General features: G+C 38.2%; 1 protein-coding gene across 7 annotated transcripts in view; it reads right to left on the bottom strand.

The window, feature by feature from the left end:
* The window catches only part of LOC150085668 (polycomb group RING finger protein 1-like), a 276634-nt gene that overhangs the window by 112590 nt on the left and 141935 nt on the right, over positions 1 to 22109 (bottom strand). The window contains exon 7 of one of the 7 annotated variants that reach the window (XR_016546933.1): positions 11972 to 11990. The exons of 5 other annotated variants lie outside the window; for them this stretch is intronic. Coding sequence is in view for 1 of the 2 variants with exons in the window: in XM_090373434.1 (XP_090229560.1) it covers positions 11968 to 11990 (23 nt within the window). In the remaining variant the exon portion in view is untranslated. Of the gene's footprint in view, positions 1 to 11967; positions 11991 to 22109 lie in introns of all 7 variants that reach the window. One more of the 7 variants, XM_090373434.1, reaches the window with a different exon arrangement.

The raw sequence follows: 22109 nt of genomic DNA, 5'->3' as shown, positions 1-22109 counted from the left end.
TCGCAGAATGTTTTTCCCCATTTGGCAAATGATTTCACTAGTTTCAAATCGCAAGTTCAGACAATTGCTGAAGACATTGTGAAGATCGGAAAAGACATGGGTTCGAAACTTTGGACACTGCCAATTTACATGACTGCATTGACTCACATGCAAATGACTTAGATGATGCAACTCTCATTGAAATTGATGAGCAAACTGCATATGCAGACGAGGAAAACAATTCTGAAGCGGCATCAGAAGAATTTTCAACAGAAGAATTGGAGTAAGTTTTTCGGGGAGTTGACACGGCCTGCGAGGCGATTATAAATGGAGATCCGAATGTTGAATGTAGCATCAAGATGGTATTCAATGCTACAAAGACCTGTATGCTGAGAAAAAGAAGAGACAACTTAACCAGACTTCATTATTGAAATACTTAAATAAACAACATAGCTTTTTTCTAATTTCTCATGATGTTACCTTTTCATTGTTTGTTGTTTGTTTTTTGGTTTTTAGGAGCATTAGCAACTAAGGCCATATTGCTCCGGGATATGCGGTGGTCATTCCCTGACCTTTCCGCATCCTCCGTATTTGGTGGTGACGGGCTCGAACCCCGGTCTAATCAAGAAGTGTGTGCTACGCACTGCTGCTCCTTCCCACCTGGCTATGAGGCGCTGTACCTTTTCATTAATAAAATTTTTGTAGTATTCTTTTATTTCGCTATCAAGCAAATTTTTATAGATTTATTATAATTTGTTTATAGGCTGTTTCTTTGGTACACATTCAATTAAAACCCATTATAATTATACCTCAATCAGCATGGTTTCACATAACATGGAACAGTTTCGGTACCAATTATCAGTGCTATGCGGGATATTGCTGTACTTTTTTTTATTATTATTCTATCTATCTTCCTTAATATTCTGCACCCTTATGGTGGCACTGTATGCATATCTGCTTGTCACTCATACAACTGAGCCACAATCTCACGCTTAGTGAGAAACTTGTTGATTAAATGGTAAGCCATGTGCTTAACAGAGTAACAATATGAAGGTATTAGGAATTACATTTTTATCAAAGGATAACAAATTATCTATTTTTCTTAAATGTAATCCCTCTCTCCTTTATTAATAATACTGTTTTATGAAATAAGTTACATCATGTAATAACAAAAATGAAAGAACACTAAAGAGGTTTAGCCACAAAGAACACTTTGTGTCTATCACTAAAGAGGCACTGCATGCCTCTTTGGTGATAGTCACAAAACAAAGTCATCTACATAATGACTCAAAAAATAAGTTTTATAATGTTTTTTTTTTTTTTGTTCCACAAAAATCAAAGGTAGCAATGCCATTCACAATTGAGAGCTTAATGAAATTGGGGATAACAGTGGCACAGAAAGAGTGTACAACACTTAGAACACCAAGGATAGTGAAATTTAGTTTTCATCTTGCATAACAAGAGGCTGAGACCACCAAAAAACTACATCCACATTTCTCCAAGAGGACCACCCAAAGAGGACAATAAAAACGTTTAAGGGACCACAAAAAATCAGATTTTCATGATATAAAAACTAAAGATGGTATTGTTATAGAAGCTGTGAGAGGACTTCATGCACAGAGAAATGGAAAGGTTGTTTTGTCTTTAATTCCACCCATAGTTACACAATGCACATGAACTTTGCTCATGCTGTATATCTGATGGCATTTTTTTAGTGCTGATATAAGAAATACTTTAAGTGATGAATTAGTTTGTAAAAATTAATCTTAGGTATAGGATTAGCTTATAGGTATACCTTGTAAATTCTAGGTATTCCTAGGTGATGTATATTTAACACTGCTTCACTTTCACTTATATTTCCATGCTGTTTGCCTCCTTGTTTGTGTTTGGGGCCCGTTCAGTTTTCCATGTTTTTTTTTTTTTTTGTTATACTTAAGAAACTGACTGCATTGTCAATGCCATCTGTTATACAGAAGCTTTTAAAAGAAGTAATGTTAGAAGCAAAAATAATGTATATAGTTTGCATTGTGTTTTAAGTGAATCCAATTAGCTGTTTTGGTACAGGGAAGATACAGATAGTGAGATATAGTTGAAATGTTTGTTTTTGCAAGATGAAAATCTGGAAACATTAAGGAATTTAATTTGCTCTCTTTGAACAGAACTCTGATAATGTCTGCCATTTCTTTTAAAAGGTAAGAGAGGTTAAATTCAAAAACAACTGCTAATAAATTTAAAATGTTTCACATGGTATCTTCATGAATAATAATGTAATGCAGTTTGAATTTCAGAGTAGTAAGAGAAGTTTACCTGTTCGTTTTTGTGAGTGACATAATGTTACCAAGGTTAAAGGCAAGGAGGTGACCATATTAACTTATGAAAGAATACTAGAAATTAAATTATTAACTCTGAAGACTGTAATTTTACCTTGGGCACTGAAAATGAAAATTGAATGTGCTCTAAAGGATTAAATAACATTTATCAGATTGCAATTATATGCTTTTCTTATGTTGGTAAATGTTAATTATAAGAATAAGGTTAATTAAGTTAATTTGCAATGGCCACCATTACTATTAAAAATTCTTAACATGCTGCCATTTGAGTTATTTGAACACACGTCTTTCATTACTTTGATCACACAAGCTCCAGTGGACCTTCCCAAACCTGTGGTGTTTTTGCGGAACCCAAAAGGCACATCTAGAACAGTTATATGATTTCAGTCTTGTTTAAGAACAAATGAATACTCTATTCATTACTTACCTATTTTGAGACGGTGTAGTCTTGTGTTTAGAACTTGTGTACTATTTCTTTGAACTGTTCTTCAGAGACGCATTGCTGATCTGTCTTTAGTTGAAAGTTTTACATGAATAATCGGATATTTGTTTACAGGATCAGTGTGTCTAAGGCTAGAGATTTTGTGTACAATTCTCCCTACTCTCGTATAAATAATCTTATGCTATCTAGAGAGATAGCAGATACCTTGCTTCAACATTTCTCAAAGAAATTGAGACTGACCCACAAATTTCAGAAAACATTTGGACTGTACTCAGAGAAAGGGTGACCCAGTCAAGTTGTTTTATCAGAGGTTCGTAGCTGAAGGAAATTGGCTAGATGCAAGGAACCATGCTATGAATTTTGTTAAAAGATTGGTTTATCACTTGGAGTGTGAGCGAGGAGGAGCTTACAAATTTTCGGGCAGGGTTCTCCATTAGTGGTTGAAACTCTGCATACTGTTAAAGACCTAGAGACTTGCACAAAAACAGTCAATTTCCAACAGTAAGAGCAAAGATAATATCAAGCATTCTGTCAATCTGAGGAAATTCTTAAAGTCTCCAGTAAGCATTACAGGATCTTACAGTACAGAATTAGACTGGGAAAGACATCGGATTTGAACTGGAAAGAAGCTAGCAAGAAATCTTGTCTTTGGTGAGGCCAACAACTCTTTGCCCTCAGCTTCTGTGTTTCTCCTGCTATCTTCAATAGAATATAGGCTTCTAATGTCAGTAGAATAATTTACTGTAACTGTGATCAGTTAGATCGCTACAAAAGAATGTGCAAAAAAAAAAGTTATATTCTATTGTAGACCAAAAGGTCTACAATGGAAAAACTTCAGATCAGTAGCTTCAGTTTTGGTAAACCACATCATTTGTAGTTTTGGTCATCTGTAGTCCATACTTTCAAATTGAGGAGCCAACTTCATCTCAGAGCTGCTCCTACAAGTACGCAAATTGTTGCAGGATCAAGAAAATCTTCACAACCCCACTGTAATAGTTTAGTGAAGCATCTAAATAAATTTGACAAAGAAAATATTCAGCAAACTAGTACGAACATAGAGTCAAATAAACAACTATCTTTGGCAAGCAGCTTTCTACTACACTCAGAAATTCGCTGCAGTGTTCACAAGAAGCTGTTTGTTATATTATACGGGCATGATCCAGTGTTTCCAGCTAATGTAACTGACATCAATCCTGATGTATATCAGGAAACAGTATATGCAGATATGGACCTAGATCTGCAGGAATTTTCATAAAAGTTTAGAATCATCCATCAGATTATTAAGTTTTTTAGAGAGATGAGTGCTGAAAACAACTGAAGGTGCATAAACAAGATCAGGGAACTAAAGTCAATTAAAAAACTGTTGATTTAGTTCTGCTGAAGCATCAAAGGAGAAATTATACACAAAATAAATTGCATGTTTAAGCAAAAGATCCATACGGGGTAGTAGAGAAATTATCAAATGTCAGAGCTGGATCAATTTCTGGCATCCCTTTCTCTAAAGGATTCCTCATGTGTGAATGCAGATGCAAAATACCTATTCGGTTTGTTAGCAACCTAAGCAGCATCACCAACAGGTAAACCAATGAAATCAAGTGGACCAATATGATTCATACCCTTCTGCTTAGTGTTTACAACTTAAGTGAACAAAATCTTTTGCTTTTTTTTTTTTTTTTTGCCAAAGATCTCTCGTAACCAGCTTTAGCTTGTTGCTCAACCACCCCCGTGACTCAATACAGACCAGCCCGATACATTCACACAACATACTTGTCTATGTTGAGTGAATCACAAAAAAAAAAAAAAAAAAAAGCAAATATCAAAAGTTAATGTTATCTTTCGTGTGAGGCAAATTCTTTCATAAGAAACATAAAATTCATCCTGATAGTATACTTATTCTTTGTGACTAATACCAGGATTCCCAATAAGGCCTTAATCAACCAAATAAATTGGATGAACAAGGAATTCAGTCAGTACAAGTCTCCAAATGTGACACTGACTTGACAAAAGGTGTGATGATCCTTCACAATAGTGAAGGTTTGGAACAGATGATGAAGAAGAGTGTTGTGATAGCGTCATAAAATGCCATACCACTGGTTTATTTAATCACAGTCACAAGTTATACAGGATCCCAGGCTAACCACTGATAGGTGGAACAGGATCAGGGTATGTCTGCCAGGGACAAAAGTTGATGACGTAGAGCAGATATCATCTTTTAAAGGCACAAAAGGTGATGTTGTTGTACACGTTGGAGCTAACGACATTAAGAGTAAGAGATCTGCAGATTTACTCAACAAATACAAGTAAATGTTGAAGAAATGTTGAGTTAGGGTTGAATGTGAAAGTGTCTGCAATTCTGCCCAGACACGATAGGAGAGAGTATATGCTGAGAGCCTTGTCAATCAATTCGGCCCTGGAGAGATTGTGCAAGGCTCAAGGGGCAGAATTTTTTTCAGCCTGGTCTGTGCTTGTTGACAGGAGAGACTGCTTCTACAGAGATGGGGTACACTTAAATAGAAAGGGTGCAAGAATATTTGCTGATGCTATCGAGGCAGTGTTAGGTGGGTTGGAAAACTGCTAGCTTGGAGGGATACTCAGACTAAAAGCTTAACAGTGGCCGCAGGCAGAGGCAAAAGTGATTCTTGCACTTGCAGCCTGGAAAGAAAGGTAATGGAGATTTCCAGGACTGTTGGGAGTCATAGTGGAACAAGTAAATACATGGGCTGTGTTAGGGCAACTAAGAGTAGGAACAGGTGCATGTACACCAATGCTAGGAGTATAGTTAATAAATTTGACGAGCTTGAAGTGCTAGTCAAGTCATCAAAGGCAGATAATGTTGGGATATCAGAAATGTAGCATCACACAGATATAAGCAGTGCAGAATTGGAATTTGGGGATTACAATGTGTAAGAAAGGGAGGAGGGGTTATGCTGTTAGTTAGGAAACACATAAAATCTAAGAAAGTGGATCCAATTGATGTTGGTAGACAATGCAGTGTTGAGCACTGGGAAAGGAAAAATGAGAGTAGATGTGTGTTATAGGCCTAATGAATCTGATGAGTATAATGAGCAATTGTGCAGAGAAATAGAGTGGGCCAGTAAATCAGAATGTCTTACAATGGGGAATTTTAACTTTCCAGATATTGACTGGAACTTGTGGGTTGGTGACTCACACACTAGCAAGTCTTTTGTGGATTTATTGGATGACTGTTTTCTACAGCAACATGTTCAAGAGGCAACCAGAGGGAGTAATACATTTAATCTGATCATCAGCAGTGATAATTCATGCATTAAGAATTTGCATATAAAGGAACCACTGTGTAACAGTAATCACAATGTACTGATGTGGGAATTATTTAAAGATGTAACTACCATCAAGGCTAAAGAGAAGGGCTTTTGCTTTCATAAAGGTGAGTACAGAGGTCTCAGACAGTTTTTAAATTCTGTACAGTGGGATGAACTGATGATGTTACCAACTTTGAACTCTAAATGGGAAACCTTCAGGGACTTAATTTTGGAGGCTACTAGGCTTTTCATTCCAACTAAGATGCATATAAAGTATAAGGTGACACAAAAGCCTATGGCAGGTATAAACTAGTCCGTAATCAAGTCACAAAGGAGGTTAGGCAGGCAAAGGTAGATTAAGAGAAATCTTTGGCAAAGCATGCAAAGAAAAACATCTTCAAAAAGGCCTCTAAGGTTGGGAGAGTGATGCATATCCAGAATTTAAAACAAATACACCAACCGTTTAACTATAATGGCTTAATACAGAAAATTATAAAATGTACCAAACGATACTACACTGTAAAATAATATATGCAAAAAACTGATTTACAAAATAAAATATACGATAAAAATTTTAACATACAATAAAATTAAAAGCAATAAAACATTGACTGAAGCTTTCGGAGGCTTTCGCCTCCTTTCTCAACAACAATGATGTTTAAGCAACCCATCCTTACGTAACAGGCTCACAGCACACGTGGTTGACCAGGCGCATGCTCAATATTTCTTCCATACGATCCAGAAGCGGCTCGGGAGCGTGGAAATATAAAACGCTCATCTTTTGCCATGACCACGGCTTCCAGTAGGGGGTGAAATCGAACACCCCTGTCCCTATTCATACTATTGTTCTCAGACGAGCCTATCCACAAACTCTCCAGCCACTTACGGTCCCAGAACCTATGCGCCTGGTCAAGGATGACAGCATTCACAGGGGAGACCTGATGATGTTTCTCCCAATAATGCTCAGCAATGGCGGACTTATTGAACTCTGCGGTCTGTATAGCTCGCATGTGCTCCCCCAGACGGTCTTTTAGTCGCCATTCTGTCTCCCCCACATAACATTCCCCACAATCCGGGCATTTGATCTCATATATGACCCCACTACTGGAATCCCCAGGAATGGGGTCTTTGACCTGTGACAACACTGTGTGCAACCTCTGGCCCGGAAGTTGCACACAGCGTGCCTGAAAGTCACGTAGCATTCTTGAAATTCGATCTGACAAGCCCGGATAGTAGGGAATATAAACTGTGGCGACTGGAACGGATGGTGTTCCACGATTAGGCTCCTGCCTCTATTATATTTATCAATGACCCTCTGGGGGTAACCGCATTTCATAAGATCCGCCCTAACTTGCCCAATTTCTCTCTCTCTCCTCAGAGGTACTACAATGTGTCCTAACCCTACGCAAAAGTTTTTATGCTGCGCAGTCTGTGCTGACCTATAATGGGTATACTGGCTCCTACACATGGGCTTCCTGAGCACTGTAGTACTAAGCCTGGAGCCTTCTCTACTCATCATTATGTCCAAGAATGGGAGGGAACCATTCACTTCTACCTCTGAGGTGAACTGTATAAAAGGAGAGAAATCATTGAGAAAACTAACTACATCCTCTTCTCTCCCCTTTTGCACCAAAGTGAACGTGTCATCCACGTATCTCTTCCACTTGCGCATAGGGAACTCCAAACTTGTAAAAACCCTATTCTCTAACTCTTCCATTGCCAGGTTTGCGAACCCATAGCTGTGCCGTGAACCTGTTTGTACATCACTCCTTTATATAGCAAAGTCGTACTCGAAAGACATAATTCTACACCACAGCATATATCCTCTACACTTAGGTGCGATCTAGTACTTAGGGTATCATCTCTTTGTAGTGCCACCTTTACACATTCCACCCCATGGGCTATGGGTATACAAGTAAATAATGACACCACATCTAGCGACACCATTATTTCATTCTCCCCTACATTTTGACTTTTAACGAAGTTCGCAAAATCCACAGTCTTTAACAACAAACATGGACCGTCCCACTATAGACGGTGTTCCATGATTAGGGAGCCTAATCATGGAACACCGTCCGTTCCACTCGCCACAGTTTATATTCCCTACTATCCGGGCTTGTCAGATCGAATTTCAAGAATGCTACGTAACTTTCAGGCACGCTGTGTGCAACTTCCGGGCCGGAGGTTGCACACAGTGTTGTCACAGGTCAAAGACCCCATTCCTGGGGATTCCAGTAGTGGGGTCATATATGAGATCAAATGCCCGGATTGTGGGGAATGTTATGTGGGGGAGACAGAACGGCAACTAAAAGACCGTCTGGGGGAGCACATGCGAGCTATACAGACTGCAGAGTTCAATAAGTCCGCCATTGCTGAGCATTATTGGGAGAAACATCATCAGGTCTCCCCTGTGAATGCTGTCATCCTTGACCGGGCGCATAGGTTCTGGGACCGTAAGTGGCTGGAGAGTTTGTGGATAGGCTCGTCTGAGAACAATAGTATGAATAGGGACAGGGGTGTTCGATTTCAATCCCTACTGGAAGCCGTGGTCATGGCAAAAGACAAGCGTTTTATATTTCCACACTCCCGAGCCGCTTCTGGATCGTATGGAAGAAATATTGAGCATGCGCCTGGTCAACCACGTGTGCTGTGAGCCTGTTACTTAAGGATGTGTTGCTTAAACATCATTGTTGTTGAGAAAGAAGGCAGAAGCCTCCGAAAGCTTCAGTCAATGTTTTATCGCTTTTAATTTTATTGTATTTTAAATATTTTATTTATATTTTATTGTATATTAAAATTTTTATTGTATATTTTATTTTGTAAATCAGTTTTTTGCATATATTATTTTACAGTGTAGTATCATTTTTTTTACATTTGGTACATTTTATAATTTTCAGTATTAAACCATTATAGTTAAACGGTTGGTGTACTTGTTTTAAATTCTGGATATGCAAAGAAAAACAGCAAAGAGTTCTTTACTTATGTAAACTCTAGAAGAAAAGGGATGAATCAGATTGGACCACTTAACATAGATGGGTTGACTTTAGATGTTCATGCTCAAGTAGCTGATAAACTGAATGAGTATTTTGCATCTACATTCACACATGAGAAGTTATTCAATAAGGGGAATGCCAGAAGTTTATCAAACGCTAACAGGGAGCTAAGTGATTTTGTAATAACTGAGAGCAAAGTGGAGGAGAAATCGTTGAAGTTAAACATAAGGAAGGCACCTGGGGTGGATGGGATGTATTCAGTTATATTAAAGGAGGCAGCAAATGAAGTAAGCAAACCTTAGCCATAATTATGAGAGCTTCCTTGGGCTCAGGGGAGGTCCCCATGGACTGGAGATGTGCAAATGTATCACCAATTCACAAAGGGGGTTCAAAGGTTGATACAGGCAACTATAGACCTATTAGTTTAACTGGTGTTCCGGGGAAAATAATGGAATCACTGGTTAAAGAAGCATTGCAGGATCATCTAGACAAGACTGCAGTAACAGTTAAGACACAGCATGGGTTTGTTAAAGGGAGGTCTTGTCTGACCAATTTGATTGGATACTATAATGTGGTCAGAAAGGAACTGAATGCCAAAAATAATTTTGATATCATATACTTGGATTTCAGGAAAGCTTTTGATACTGTTGCACATGGAAGACTGCTGTACAAATTGGAGAGGTATAGCATTAAGGGTAAGTTGCTACAAAGGGATAGTTGAGTGGGTGACGACAGAGAGTGGTAATCAAATGTTATTAGTGGAGTTCCCCAGGGTTCGGTGTTTGGCCCATTGTTGTTTTGTATATTTTTCAATGATATTGATGAAGGTATATCAGGTTTAATGTCCAAGTTTGCAGATGATACAAAGGTTGGCAAGGTTGTTAACAACAGTAAAGACAGTGTGATACTCCAACTGGATCTAGATGAGTTGCGCGCCGACTAGGCTAGCCAGGTGGGTAAAGTGCCAGCCTGGCAACCCAAAGGTTGCGGGTTTGAATCCCACCTCGGAGCTTAGATCAGAGTAAAATGCAAAAACTTTGGGAGGTGCATTATGGCCACAGAAGCCGATGCGCCAACAACTAACAAAAAAAAAAAAAAAAAAAAAAAAAGAGTTGGACAAATGGGCTGAGAAGTGGCAACTGAAATTTAACATTGACAAATGCTAAGTACTGCATATGGGTAGCAATAACCGAAGAGAAACATACCAACTGTGTGGTACTACACTCAGGGAAGTGGAAAGTGAAAAAAACCTGGGGGTAATTGTGCAGTCAAATATTAAGTTTGCTGAGCAGTGCAGACGGGCTGCCAGGGCAAGTCATGGAGTCCACACCTACAGTACTGTGTACAGGTCTGGAGGCATTATTTTAGGAAGGATGTAGAGTTGCTAGAACAAGTACAAAGAAGGGCAACAAGATTGGTGAGGGGAATGAAGGGATCCTCTCCAAGAGAGGCTTAAGTTCTGCAAATTTCAGCGCCTGGAGAGTAGGCACACGAAAGGTAATCTCATTGAGGTGTATAAGGCCTTGAATGGGTTGAGCAAGCTGAATGCTGATGGGATTCTTCCTCTTGCTCAGACTAAGAACTTGAGGGGGCACAGTTTCAAATTGAGAAAAGAAAGTTGTAGAATAGATGTGTGGAAATTTGCCTTTAGCCAGCGGGTAGTTGATTGGTGGAACGGGCTTCCATCTTTTGTTGTGGAAGCTAATAGCTTAAATAAATTTAAGGCTGAGCTGGACAGGCATTTTGATCGAATGGAGGGATGAAATGGGAGTTAATGCTAACTCAGACACAGTACAGGACAACCTGAATGCAGTGAAGTTTCATATACATGGTGAATGTTTACAAACAAACTCTGGTTGTAATAGGCAGATTACTGCTGTGTCACATTATAACCTGAGAGAGAGAGAGAGAGAGAGAGAGAGAGAGAGAGAGAGAGAGAGAGAGAGAGAGAGAGAGAGAGAGAGAGAGAGAGAGAGAGACTACTTTGTGTTATAGATGCAGATGATAATACTACTACATTGCATATTACATATAATGCTGTTCTGTTGTTTGCTTATACATCTTTGTTAACAAAATTTCAATAACAGTTGGTTGAAGTAAATTTTGTCTTGAACTATTTTTTGACAATGCAACAATTTGATGCTTAATATGATATTGGATAATCACAAAAATAAGAATAGAAAAAAAAAAGGCATGCATGGCTTCAACTCTTAAAGAGCCAGGGGAAATTTGGTTTTTCATCCTACGTAACAATAAAAAATTGTTATGCAGGATAACAAATAAGAATGTTGAAAAATAAAGAAAAATCAGAACCAAAGGACTGCCACACAAGATGATAAAGATGGCAATCAGATGCACAGCATACAAACAAAGGTTATGAGGGACCCAAAAATTTATTTTTTTGGTATTTCCTCCAGCAAAAAACTAATACACTGTGGTTCTCGATTAGAAGGTTACAGGGAATTGCAGAGGTAAGTTACTAAATGCATGCAGTGCATTAAATTTTGGGCACAATCAATTTTTATTTCTTAAATTTAATTTTTTCTTGTCTGTGATAATTGGTAACACGTTAATAATGTATTATTATTAACTGAATAATACATAAAAGTAACTGTTTTCATTTCACTGCACATGCTTTACATAATAATATTATTCACTCCACATTTTGTAAAACTTTGCAATTCTAAAGCTTGAAATGTAATGTAACATGTATTTCAGGGTCTACAATTCAGTAAGTTACACAATCATGGTTTGTAAACTGTCAATGCTTTTATAATGCAGCTTACTTATTTCTCCCTGAATTTTACAATTGAAATATAACATGTAACATTTCTACTGTAATTCATATAATAAGCAAATAGCAGTAATTCATGATTTATGTATATTTAAATAAATAAATATAATTTTATTGTATAGTATATATGGAAAAACATACAACATACCCACCATGGTGAGCTGCCAGGTGCTTGAAATTAAAAATAGTTACAATAATATTAAGGGAAATTAGATACATAGGTTAATAAAATTTGACATTAGGATAAATGCGATGATGTGTTAACTAAAAAAAAAAAAGAGAAATAAAATAAAATAAAAATAAGGAGAAAACGTTATAAAAAAGATTATTATTAGAATTATAAAAATTATGTACACAAATAAGACAACGTTCAAGACAAATGAGTTCACAGGTCACAATGCAGAAGTCCTTAAAGAGTACAATAATTATATAGGGAAAAAACATATGATAAGGAACTCTACAATTAATCCAGAAAAATCATGCCTTGTGTTTACAGAACTGCATCCGTTAGGCATGCTGAAATCGCAAGCTTTTTTCACTATTTTCCTCGGTATGTCAAAGTTAGGTGTAGGAGGTCGGAGAGGAATCACAACACCCAAGTGATTAGAGCTGCACACAGTTTCAAGTTAAGACTCCAAACTGCATTTCACTGACAACAGGATCATATCAAATCTGTTGGCACCTCTAGTTGGGTCTTCATTAATAACCACTGAAATACTAGGAAAGGTTTTCATGAACACTCGGTGCAGATTAGAGAGTTGCGCAACTTAAGTTGAAATCACCACAGATCAGATCGGGGAGTTGATTCATAATCCAATAAGCTGCATCATTGAGTGTCTCTGTTCTTAAGGCTGGAGGAATGTATAGTGACAAATGTCTATTAAAAAAACCAGAAACCTTCATCTTAATTGTGACAATTATTGCTTCAAACAATATGGGAGTAACTGGTGACTGCATTTGCTAACGATCCAATACCATTTCTTATTAACACTGCCACACCTCCTCCTCCTTTTCTGATGTTATTCCTGGATTTGAAAAATGCCTTGTATCCAGCTGTAGATGCAGTAGGGGTCTGTATGGGCCTGGGTCAGATCACATGATTGATGTTTGGGTCAGGTACGGATAATCATAATGAATTGTTATTCCAAACATTTCAGAACTTTTTTGGGTTGGTTCTTACAACTATTTTTTTTAAATATATATTTTTTATGTATTTAAATTCTTAAAGCTTGAAGTGCTAGTCAAGACATCAAAGGCAGATATTGTTGGGATATCAGAGATGTGGTGTCACACAGACATAAGCAGTGCAGAACTGGAATATGGGGAGTACAATGTGTACAGAAAAGATGGACAGGACAGGAAGGGAGGAGTGGGTTATGCTGTTAGTTAAGAAACACATAAAATCTAAGGAAGTGCATCCAACTGATGTTGGTGAACAATGCAATGTTCAGTCTGTTTGGTGTGACATAAGCACAGGAAAAGGAAAAAATTAGAGTAGGTGTGTGTGTTATAGGCCTAATGAATCTGTTGAGTATAATGAGAAATCGTGCAGAGAAATAGAGTGGGCCAGTAAATCAGAGTGTCTTATAATGGGGGATTTTAAATTCCCAGATATTGACTGGAATTTGTGGATTGGTCACACACACACTAGCAAGGCTTTTGTGGATTTATTGGATGATTGTTTTCTACAGCAGCATGTTTGGGAGGCAACTAGAGGGAGTAATACTCTTGATGTGATTATCAGTAGTGATTCTTCATGCATTAAGAATCTGCAGATAAAGGAACCAGTAGGTGGCAGTGATCACAGTGTGCTGAAGTGGGATTTACTCAAAGAGGTAACTACCATTAGGGGTAAAGGGATAGGTTTTTGCTTTTGCAAAGGTGACTACGGTGGTCTGAGACAGTATTTACATTCTATACGGTGGGACCAACTGATGATGTTACCAACAGCAAATTCAAAATGGGGGAGCATTCAAAGAAATAATCTTGGAAGCTACTAGGCTTTTCATACCAGCTTACAAATTTTGTTCAAAATTTAGGCCAAAATGGATGTCAGATGAACTAATTAGACATGTGGCAGAGAAGAAAAATACATGGGATATATATAAATTAACACGTGACAGAAGACTATGATATATATAAGCTGGTCTGTAACCAAGTCACAAAGGAGATTAGGCAGGCAAAGACATTATGAGAAATGTTTGGCAAAGGATGCAAAGAAAAACAGCAAAGAGTTCTTTACTTAGGTAAACCCTAGAAGGAAGAGGATGAATCAGATTTGTCCAATTGATATCGATGTTTCAACTGTTGATGATCCTGCTCAGGTAGATAACAAACTAAATGAATGTTTTGCATCTAAATTCACACATGAGGAGTTAATCAGGGAGGGGAATGCCAGAGGTCTATAAAACTCTGGCAGTAAGCTAGATAATCTTGTAATAACTGAGAGTAAAGTGGAGGAGAAATTGTTGAACATAAACATAAGAAAGGTACCTGGGTGGATGGAATATATCCAGTTATAATAAAGGAGGCAGCAAAGGAAGTAATCAAACCCTTAGCCATAATTATGAGAGCTTCCTTGGATTCAGGGAGGTACCCATGGACTGGAAATGTGCAAATGTGATCCCAATCCACAAAGGAGGATCAAAGGGAGAGACAGGTAATTACTGACCTGTTAGTTTAACTTCTGTTCCAGGGAAATTAATGGAAGCACTGGTAAAAGAAGCATTGCAGGATCATCTAGACAAGACTTCAGTTATACCCCAGACACAGCATGAAACCCATGCTGTGTTAAGGGGAAGCCTTGTCTGACCAATTTAATTTTATACTATGATGTGGTCACTAAGGAACTGGATGCAATGAATAATTTTGATTTTACATATTTGGATCTTAGAAAGGCTTTTGATACTGTTGCACGTGGAAGACTGCTGCACAAATTGGAGCAGTGTGGCATTGGAGACAAACTGCTGTTATGGATAAAGGGAGGTTGAGTGGGAGAAGACAGAGAGTGGTAATCAATGGACACTGCTCTTCGTGGACTAATGTTATTAGTGGATTCCCCCGGGGTTCAGTGTTGGGTCCATTGTTGTTTTCTGTATTCATTAATAATATTCATGGTATATCAGGCTTAATGTCCAAGTTTGCAGATGATACAAATTCCGGCAGGGTTGTTAATGACACTAATGACAGTAGGCTGCTGCAACAGGATCTAGAAAAGTCAAGCAGATGGGCTGAGAGGTGGCAAATGAAGTTTAACATTGACAAATGTAAAGTACTGCATATGGGAAGCAGTAACCCCAGAGTAACATATCAACTGTGTGGTACTACACTAACAGTGGTAGAAAGTGAAAAGGACCTGGGGGTAATTATGTAAGCATATATGAAGTTTTCTGAGCAGTGCAGATGATCTGCAAGAGTAGCTCATGGTGTCTTGTCAATGATATTCGGGAATTTTTCTAGCAAGGATAAGGAGGCAATTATCCCCTTGTATAAGGCCACACCTTGTCATGCCACACCTTGAGTACTGTATACAGGTCTGGAAGCCTCATTTTAAGAAGGATGTAGAGCTGTTGGAACGAGTACAGAGAAGGGCAACAAGATTAATGAAAGTAATAAAGGGATGCTCTTATGAAGAAAGGCTTAAGTTTTGCAAATTACGGTGTCTGAAGACTAGGCACTTGCGAGGTGATCTGATTGAGGCGTATAAAGCCTTGAATGGTTTCAGCATGCTCAATGCGGATGGTATTCTTCCTCTTCCGCAGAATTATAGCCTGAGAGGGCATAAATTCAAATTGAGGAAAGACAGTTATAGGATAGATGTGCGGAAGTTTGCCTTTAGCCAGCAGGTGGTTAATTGCTGGAACAAACTTCCATTTGTCATTGTAGAAGTTGATAGCTTAAACAGATTGAAGGCAGAACTAGACAAACATTGGAGTGAGTGAGTGAATGTGTAAAATGAGAAGGGGATGTGTGTGTTTTTTTTTTTTTTTTTTTTTTTTGGCTGATGCTATAAGCTTGCTTTTCTTGCATCATGTGCCCTTGCTAATGCTAATTCTAAAGGTTTTTTAGAAAAAAATGTGTATTATTTGTCTGTTGACACTTTTAATTGACCAGCACGGTGCACTTCGCCAATGTCTCCCAAATTCACCAAAATTTGTACACTTTGATGGAAATGACCAGCCAGCAGTGCAAAAGCATTGAACTAATTTAAATAGCAACAGCACTGACACTAATTTATTTCTGCACAAAGATTTGCAATAAAAGGCGTGTGAAAAGGAGGTGGCTGGTAGAGGTGGATATCGATATTTGTTTTGGAATTATATTAAATGGGTAAATTGAAAATTTATCACATTTTCTTTTTTATAATTAATATTGATAATTATTTTGGATAATTATTATTGTATATAATTATTAATATTGAATTTTGAATCGAAAAGTTTATTTTTTTATTATTATGAAACTTCAGAAACTAATGCTGGCGATTTTATTTATAAAAAACACTCCATTCGGGCAAGAATAAAAATCGGTTTGGGGGTAGGGTAATGAATTAGAAAAACAAATTTGGATTCAGGTCGGGCTAGGCCAGGTAAAAATAACAAATGTATGCCCATGCAGGCCTGCGAGATGCAGTGATAAATGATTCTTGATCCAACTCAAGACAGGTTTCAGTCAGACAGATAACATCCAACATTTCAAATAAGATAAGTTGCTTGAGGGTCTCTAGTTTATTAATGATACCGCATGCATTCTGTTCACTTGGCATGTCACCACAGTGCAGATTTGTTGCATATTAGAAACATCACTGCTGGAATAACGATGAAATTCTCCATTGGTGTTTTTCCTTCTGTTTGGAAATTTGCTCATATCTAGCCAGTACGTTAAAAGGATGAGAAATTCTTCCCATTCAATTATCATCCCATTGCACTCACTTCTATTCTTTCTAAAGTATATAATACAGAATTCCATTAACCACCGTTTCCAAAACTATCTAGAAGCTTTCCATATTCATCAATGATTGCCAACATGATTCTGTCAGTGTTGATCCACTGGTGATATACTGGCTTTTGTTACATATCTATGGACAAATTCAGTGGGAATGCTTGGCAAAACTCAAGCAGTTTCTCTTTTTTTTTTTTTTTTTTTTTTGATTTGGTAGTTGTTGGCGCATCGGCTTCTGTGGCCATATTGCACCTCCCAAGGTTTTTGCAGTACTTTGATCCAAGCCCGAGGCGGGAATCGAACCCGCGACCTTTGGGTTGCCGGGCAGGTACTTTACCCACTCGGCTAGCCCGGTCGGCCCCAGTTTCTCTTGACATTTCAAAGACTTGATTGCATTTGGCATAAAGGTCTTCTAAATAAGCTTCCATCTTATGGTTTGTCAATTGTTTTTGTTTAGTATCCAGTTTTCTCCCTGACCACTCACTACAGGTAGACAGCTCTGTATTCTAACTTCTTCAGTAAGCTGGTGTTCTCAAGGTTCAGTTCTTTCTCCCACTCTTTTCCTCTTTTATATTAATGACCTTCCATTAACTGGAAATCTTATCCATAGTTTTGGCTGATGATAGCACATTGCATTCCACCTTGCAAAAACAGCTTCAACTTCTCGAATATCCACTACCAATTCCTTAAATGCTGATCTCCAGGTAATTCTCCAGTGGGGCAAAGATAACTCAGTTAATTTCAATCCTTTTAAAAAGCAAAAAGGCTTCTGCTCATATGCCTATCTTAATTGATACTCAGATCGATACTCGCAGGCCAGCCGCTATTTAGTACACCGGACCGAACCTACTGTTAACTCTTTAGGAGGCTTCTGGATCAGCTGCATGTGGAAACACAAGCAGTTGCTCTTGACATCTCAAAGGCTTTTGATCGTGTTTGGCATAAAGGTCTCCTAAAAAAAAAAGCTTATATCTTATGGTTTGCCAACTTTTTTTTGCAATTGGTTATCCAGTTTTCTCTCTGATCACTCACTAAGGGTGATGGTAGTTGGCTCTCTGTCTTCTAACTTTTCCACTAATGCTGGTGTTCCACAAGGTTCAGTTCTTTCCCCCACTCTTTTCCTCTTGTATATCAATGACCTTCTTCCATTGACTGGAAATCCTATCCATAGTTTTGCCGATGATAGCACTTTCATTTCCACTTTCCATTTTGAGAAACCTTACCCTGCTCAATCAACTTCAACTTCTCGAATATCCGCTACCAATTCCTTAAATGTCAATATCCAGGTAATTCTCCAGTGGGGCTGTTTGTTGTTTGTTTTTTATTTGGTTTTTAGGAGCATTAGCAACTAAGGCCATATTGCTCCAGGATATGCGGTGGTCATTCCCTGACCTTTCCGCATCCTCCGTATTTGGTGGTCACAGGCTCAAATCCTGGTCTAATCAAGAAGCGTGTGCTACGCACTGCTGCTCCTTCCCACCTGGCTACGGAGGTGCCTCTCCAGTGGGGCAAAGACAACTTAGTTGATTTCAATCCTTCTGAAACTCAGTCCTGTCTTATATCTCGCATAAAGGATTCTTCTGCTCTTATGCTTTTCTTTGGTGACACTCAGATTTCTAGACAAAATGATATATCTCTTTTGGGGATTACCCTGACTTTTAATTTCTCTTGACACAAGCACATTACAAATATCGCTTCCTCTGCATCTAAAAAACTTAGTTTTCTCTTTTTCTCTCGGCATTACATTTCTTTCAAACTCTGCTCACTCTGTAAAAATCGCAAATCTGCCCTACCATGGAATATTGTTCCCACATCTGGGGCGGTGCCCCGAAAACCTCTCTCAGGCTTCTAGATTCCATTCAGAAGAGGGCAGTTAGGTTAATTATTGACTCCTCTCTAACAGAGTCTCTCCACTCGCTGTCTCATAGACGTACTGCTTCTGCTGCATGCCTTTTCTACAGATACTTCCATGGGCACTGTTCTTCTGAATTGGTTTCTGTAATTCCCACTCTCTCTTTCAAAACAGTCCGAACACGTGCTGCCCAGCCAACATCCATTTGCTGTCCAACTTTTCATCTTCCTTGTTTATTCATTCAACTGCCATTTTCAGAACAACCTTCCTTCATACGTATTTCCTGAAAATTACAGTCTACAGAAGTTCAAGTCTAATGTCAACAAATATCTTCTTTCGTCTTCTCAACCTCCAACCCAAGCACAGTACTAAGTACTATAGGTTCTAATACCTCTAGTGTTTGGCGTTTTAATAAAAAAAAAAAAAAAAGATTTCTAGGCATGATCACATATCTCTATTAGGGATTACCCTGACTTCTAATCACTTTTTCTGGGTTTTATTTTTTGCTCTCAGCATTATTTTGCTTTTAAACAGCTATTTACTCAGTACAAATCTCAAATCCCCTCTACCACGGAATATTGTTACTACATCTGGGGTGGTGCACCATAACTTCTAGTCTCCATTAAAAAGAGTTCAGTTAGGTTAATTAATGACCCCTCTCTTACAAAGTTTCTCCACTGATTCTTGTAGATGTTCTGTTTTTGCCATTTTCTATAGATATTTATAGAAACACATCTATAATTTTCTCTCTCTCTCTTCCAAACAAGGCTGAACACATACCACATTCAATCAGAAACCTTTTACTGTCCAACTTCAAACTCACAGAACAAATTTTTCTTCATCCCCATTTATTCCTTCAACTTCTGTTTTCTGGAACAACCTCCCTTGAATAAGTATTTCCTGAAAATTATGATCTACAGGAATTTAGTTAACATCAAGTATCTTCTTTCATCTTCTCAATTTTCAACACATATTGAAGGTTGAGAAGTAATATAGGTTCTAATACCTTTCGTGTTGTGTTTACATTAAAAAAAAAAAAAAAAAAAAAAAAGAAAAAGTCAAGACATTCAGGGAACTCTGTTAAGAAATGCCCTAGATTGTAATAGTGTTTAGTTGTTCACTGGCAGCCCACATTTTGGGTTCCAAAGTCATGTGAGAGAGTGAATTCTACCAATTATAGTCGAAGAGCACTACTGCTGAATTAGGCACATTTTGCATCCTAGTTTCATAGAAGGATCTTATAATGATATCCTTTGACCAGGCAGAGATGGAATTGTAAAGCTGGGTAACATTCAATTTTAAAGAATGAATATTTGGTGATTTTTTCAATAGTTGAACTCATATTTATCTGCAGATTCGGATTTATTGCCTGTTCAATATCTTTAACAGTTGTGTTTGGGGGGTCCTAAACACAAACAACATCCTGTGAATCAGTGGATTTGACTTCATCATTAGCTTTGAGCTTAGTTGTAACAAATATATATCCACTTTTCATGGTCTCCTCTTCCTTACAGAACAGCCAGGCACAACTGATTCCTTGGTATGTCTTTTGTTACCGGTGGGAGATGGGCAGAGTTCCATGTCTCAACATTGCTCTTGTGTGAGAGTAATGTAGAAATATGAAAAAAAAAATCCTTACTGGGGTTTGCCATTAGGAATTATATGGCTTGACTGGGGGCACGTAGCAGCACACTGATTTTAAGTGCTTGGTCTTGAAGTACAATCACACCCCCATTAACAGAAACAGTGAGAGCTCACAAAACTAGGTCACCCAAGGGTGTATATTTGTTATGTGGCTGGTCACAATGAGATCTGTTTAAAAAGCCAGAGTTAGATAGGAGGATGTCAGATTTTCCACTTCTCAGTTAGAAAAAAAAAAAAAAACCACCTGTATAGGGCAAGTTAACTGTTGCCAAATTGTATGTGGGTGTATAATCAGTGCAGGAAACTTTTACTTCTAAAATACCATACTCATAGGCAGCAAGCATCACTGAAACCACCCACCAGATCTTCTGGAGTGGTATGTGCAGTTGATTGTGATACAAAGCATGTTTAGTACAAAGCTGCCTGTGTTGCAAGGCTTGTCTGGGAATTATGCTGCATTACTATTTTTTCATTTATCATGATAAATGAAATTGAGATCATTAATGAAAAAGAAGCTCAGGAGATTATTAATTACCGAGCACGGACACTAATCCAGCTCATCTGCTACGACTATAATAATATATAATATCTTTTGTCCCCAATATACTCATATAGAGATAAGGAGAGAGAGAGAGAGAGAGAGAGAGAGAGAGAGAGAGAAATCAGTAGGTATATTACTAACAGGCAATGCCTCAGCCCCCCACTCTGTCTGTTTCAGTAGTAATAGGTGCTATACAATTACACTCCTGTTTCGTTTCACTTATGCATATTGACACATATGCATACTGTCTACCAAATCAAGCTTAGCTTGTTTGGTAGGCAATATGCATGTGTGCCAATATTGTCCATCTAAGTTGAAATTGCCAGGATCAGTCTGGGTGGCCACACTATTAGTCATAATTCACTGGTATGCAAAACTTAAGGACCAACACTATTTCTAAAGGTTACAACCACAAAATCTTTACTTAAGATACTCTTTACTGATGAAAGTAAATTCAGTCTCAGCAGCGATTCTGAACGTCAGCTAATCTGGCAAGAGGTTGGCACATGGTATCACCATGCCAACCTCTTGCCAGATTAGCTGAGGCCGATATGGCAGTAGAGGTGTTCTCATCTGGGGAGGCATTATCTTGAATGGACGTACACAACTCCAGATATTGAGGCAATCCTTCCCCATGTGCATCTGTTCCGAGGTGCCACTGGCCCCGAGTTCATGTTTATGGATGATAATGCCACACCCCAATCACACTGCAGCTGCTGATATGCTTTTGGAAAGTGAGGATATTCTTTGTATGGATTAGCTTGCCCGTTCCCCTGATCTAAATCCCATCGAACACATATGGGACGCTCTGGGGAGATGCCCAGCGGCATGTCCACACCCACCAGAAAATGCTCACCAGCTGAAGATGGTGCTGACAGAAGAATGGATGATGTTACCGCAAGAACTTATCGACAACATTGTTCTAAGTATGGACAGGTGGTGCAAAGCCTGCATCGACATTAGGGGTGGCCATATCTCTTACTGAGGACCACTTCTTCCCTTTGTTCCATCTTTGGCAGTGATGCATCTGTATCACAGCAACCAATGCTATGTTGCCATTTTTGAATAAAGTCCTTGGCCCTCACAATCTAACAGGTATATACAGGCAGTCCTTGCTTTGCATGGTAATGCAGGACCATAAAATGATCGTGAAAGCTGAAACAGTGGAAAGCGATCTTAATAATCAATGGGAAAAAATTAGATTGTTCTGTGACCTTTAAAAATTTTTTGTTTGTCAAAAATTTTGTCAGAAATGAAAAAAATAGTAAAACATATTTATTTAGTACACTGTAATTTAAAACATTAGAAACATTGA

The sequence above is a fragment of the Mastigoproctus giganteus genome, chromosome 5 (genome assembly GCF_048544385.1).
Source record: "Mastigoproctus giganteus isolate SK-2022 chromosome 5, ASM4854438v1, whole genome shotgun sequence".
Lineage (NCBI taxonomy): Eukaryota > Metazoa > Arthropoda > Arachnida > Uropygi > Thelyphonidae > Mastigoproctus > Mastigoproctus giganteus.
Note: the sequence above shows the minus strand (reverse complement) of the source record. Positions and strands in the feature narration are given on the sequence as shown.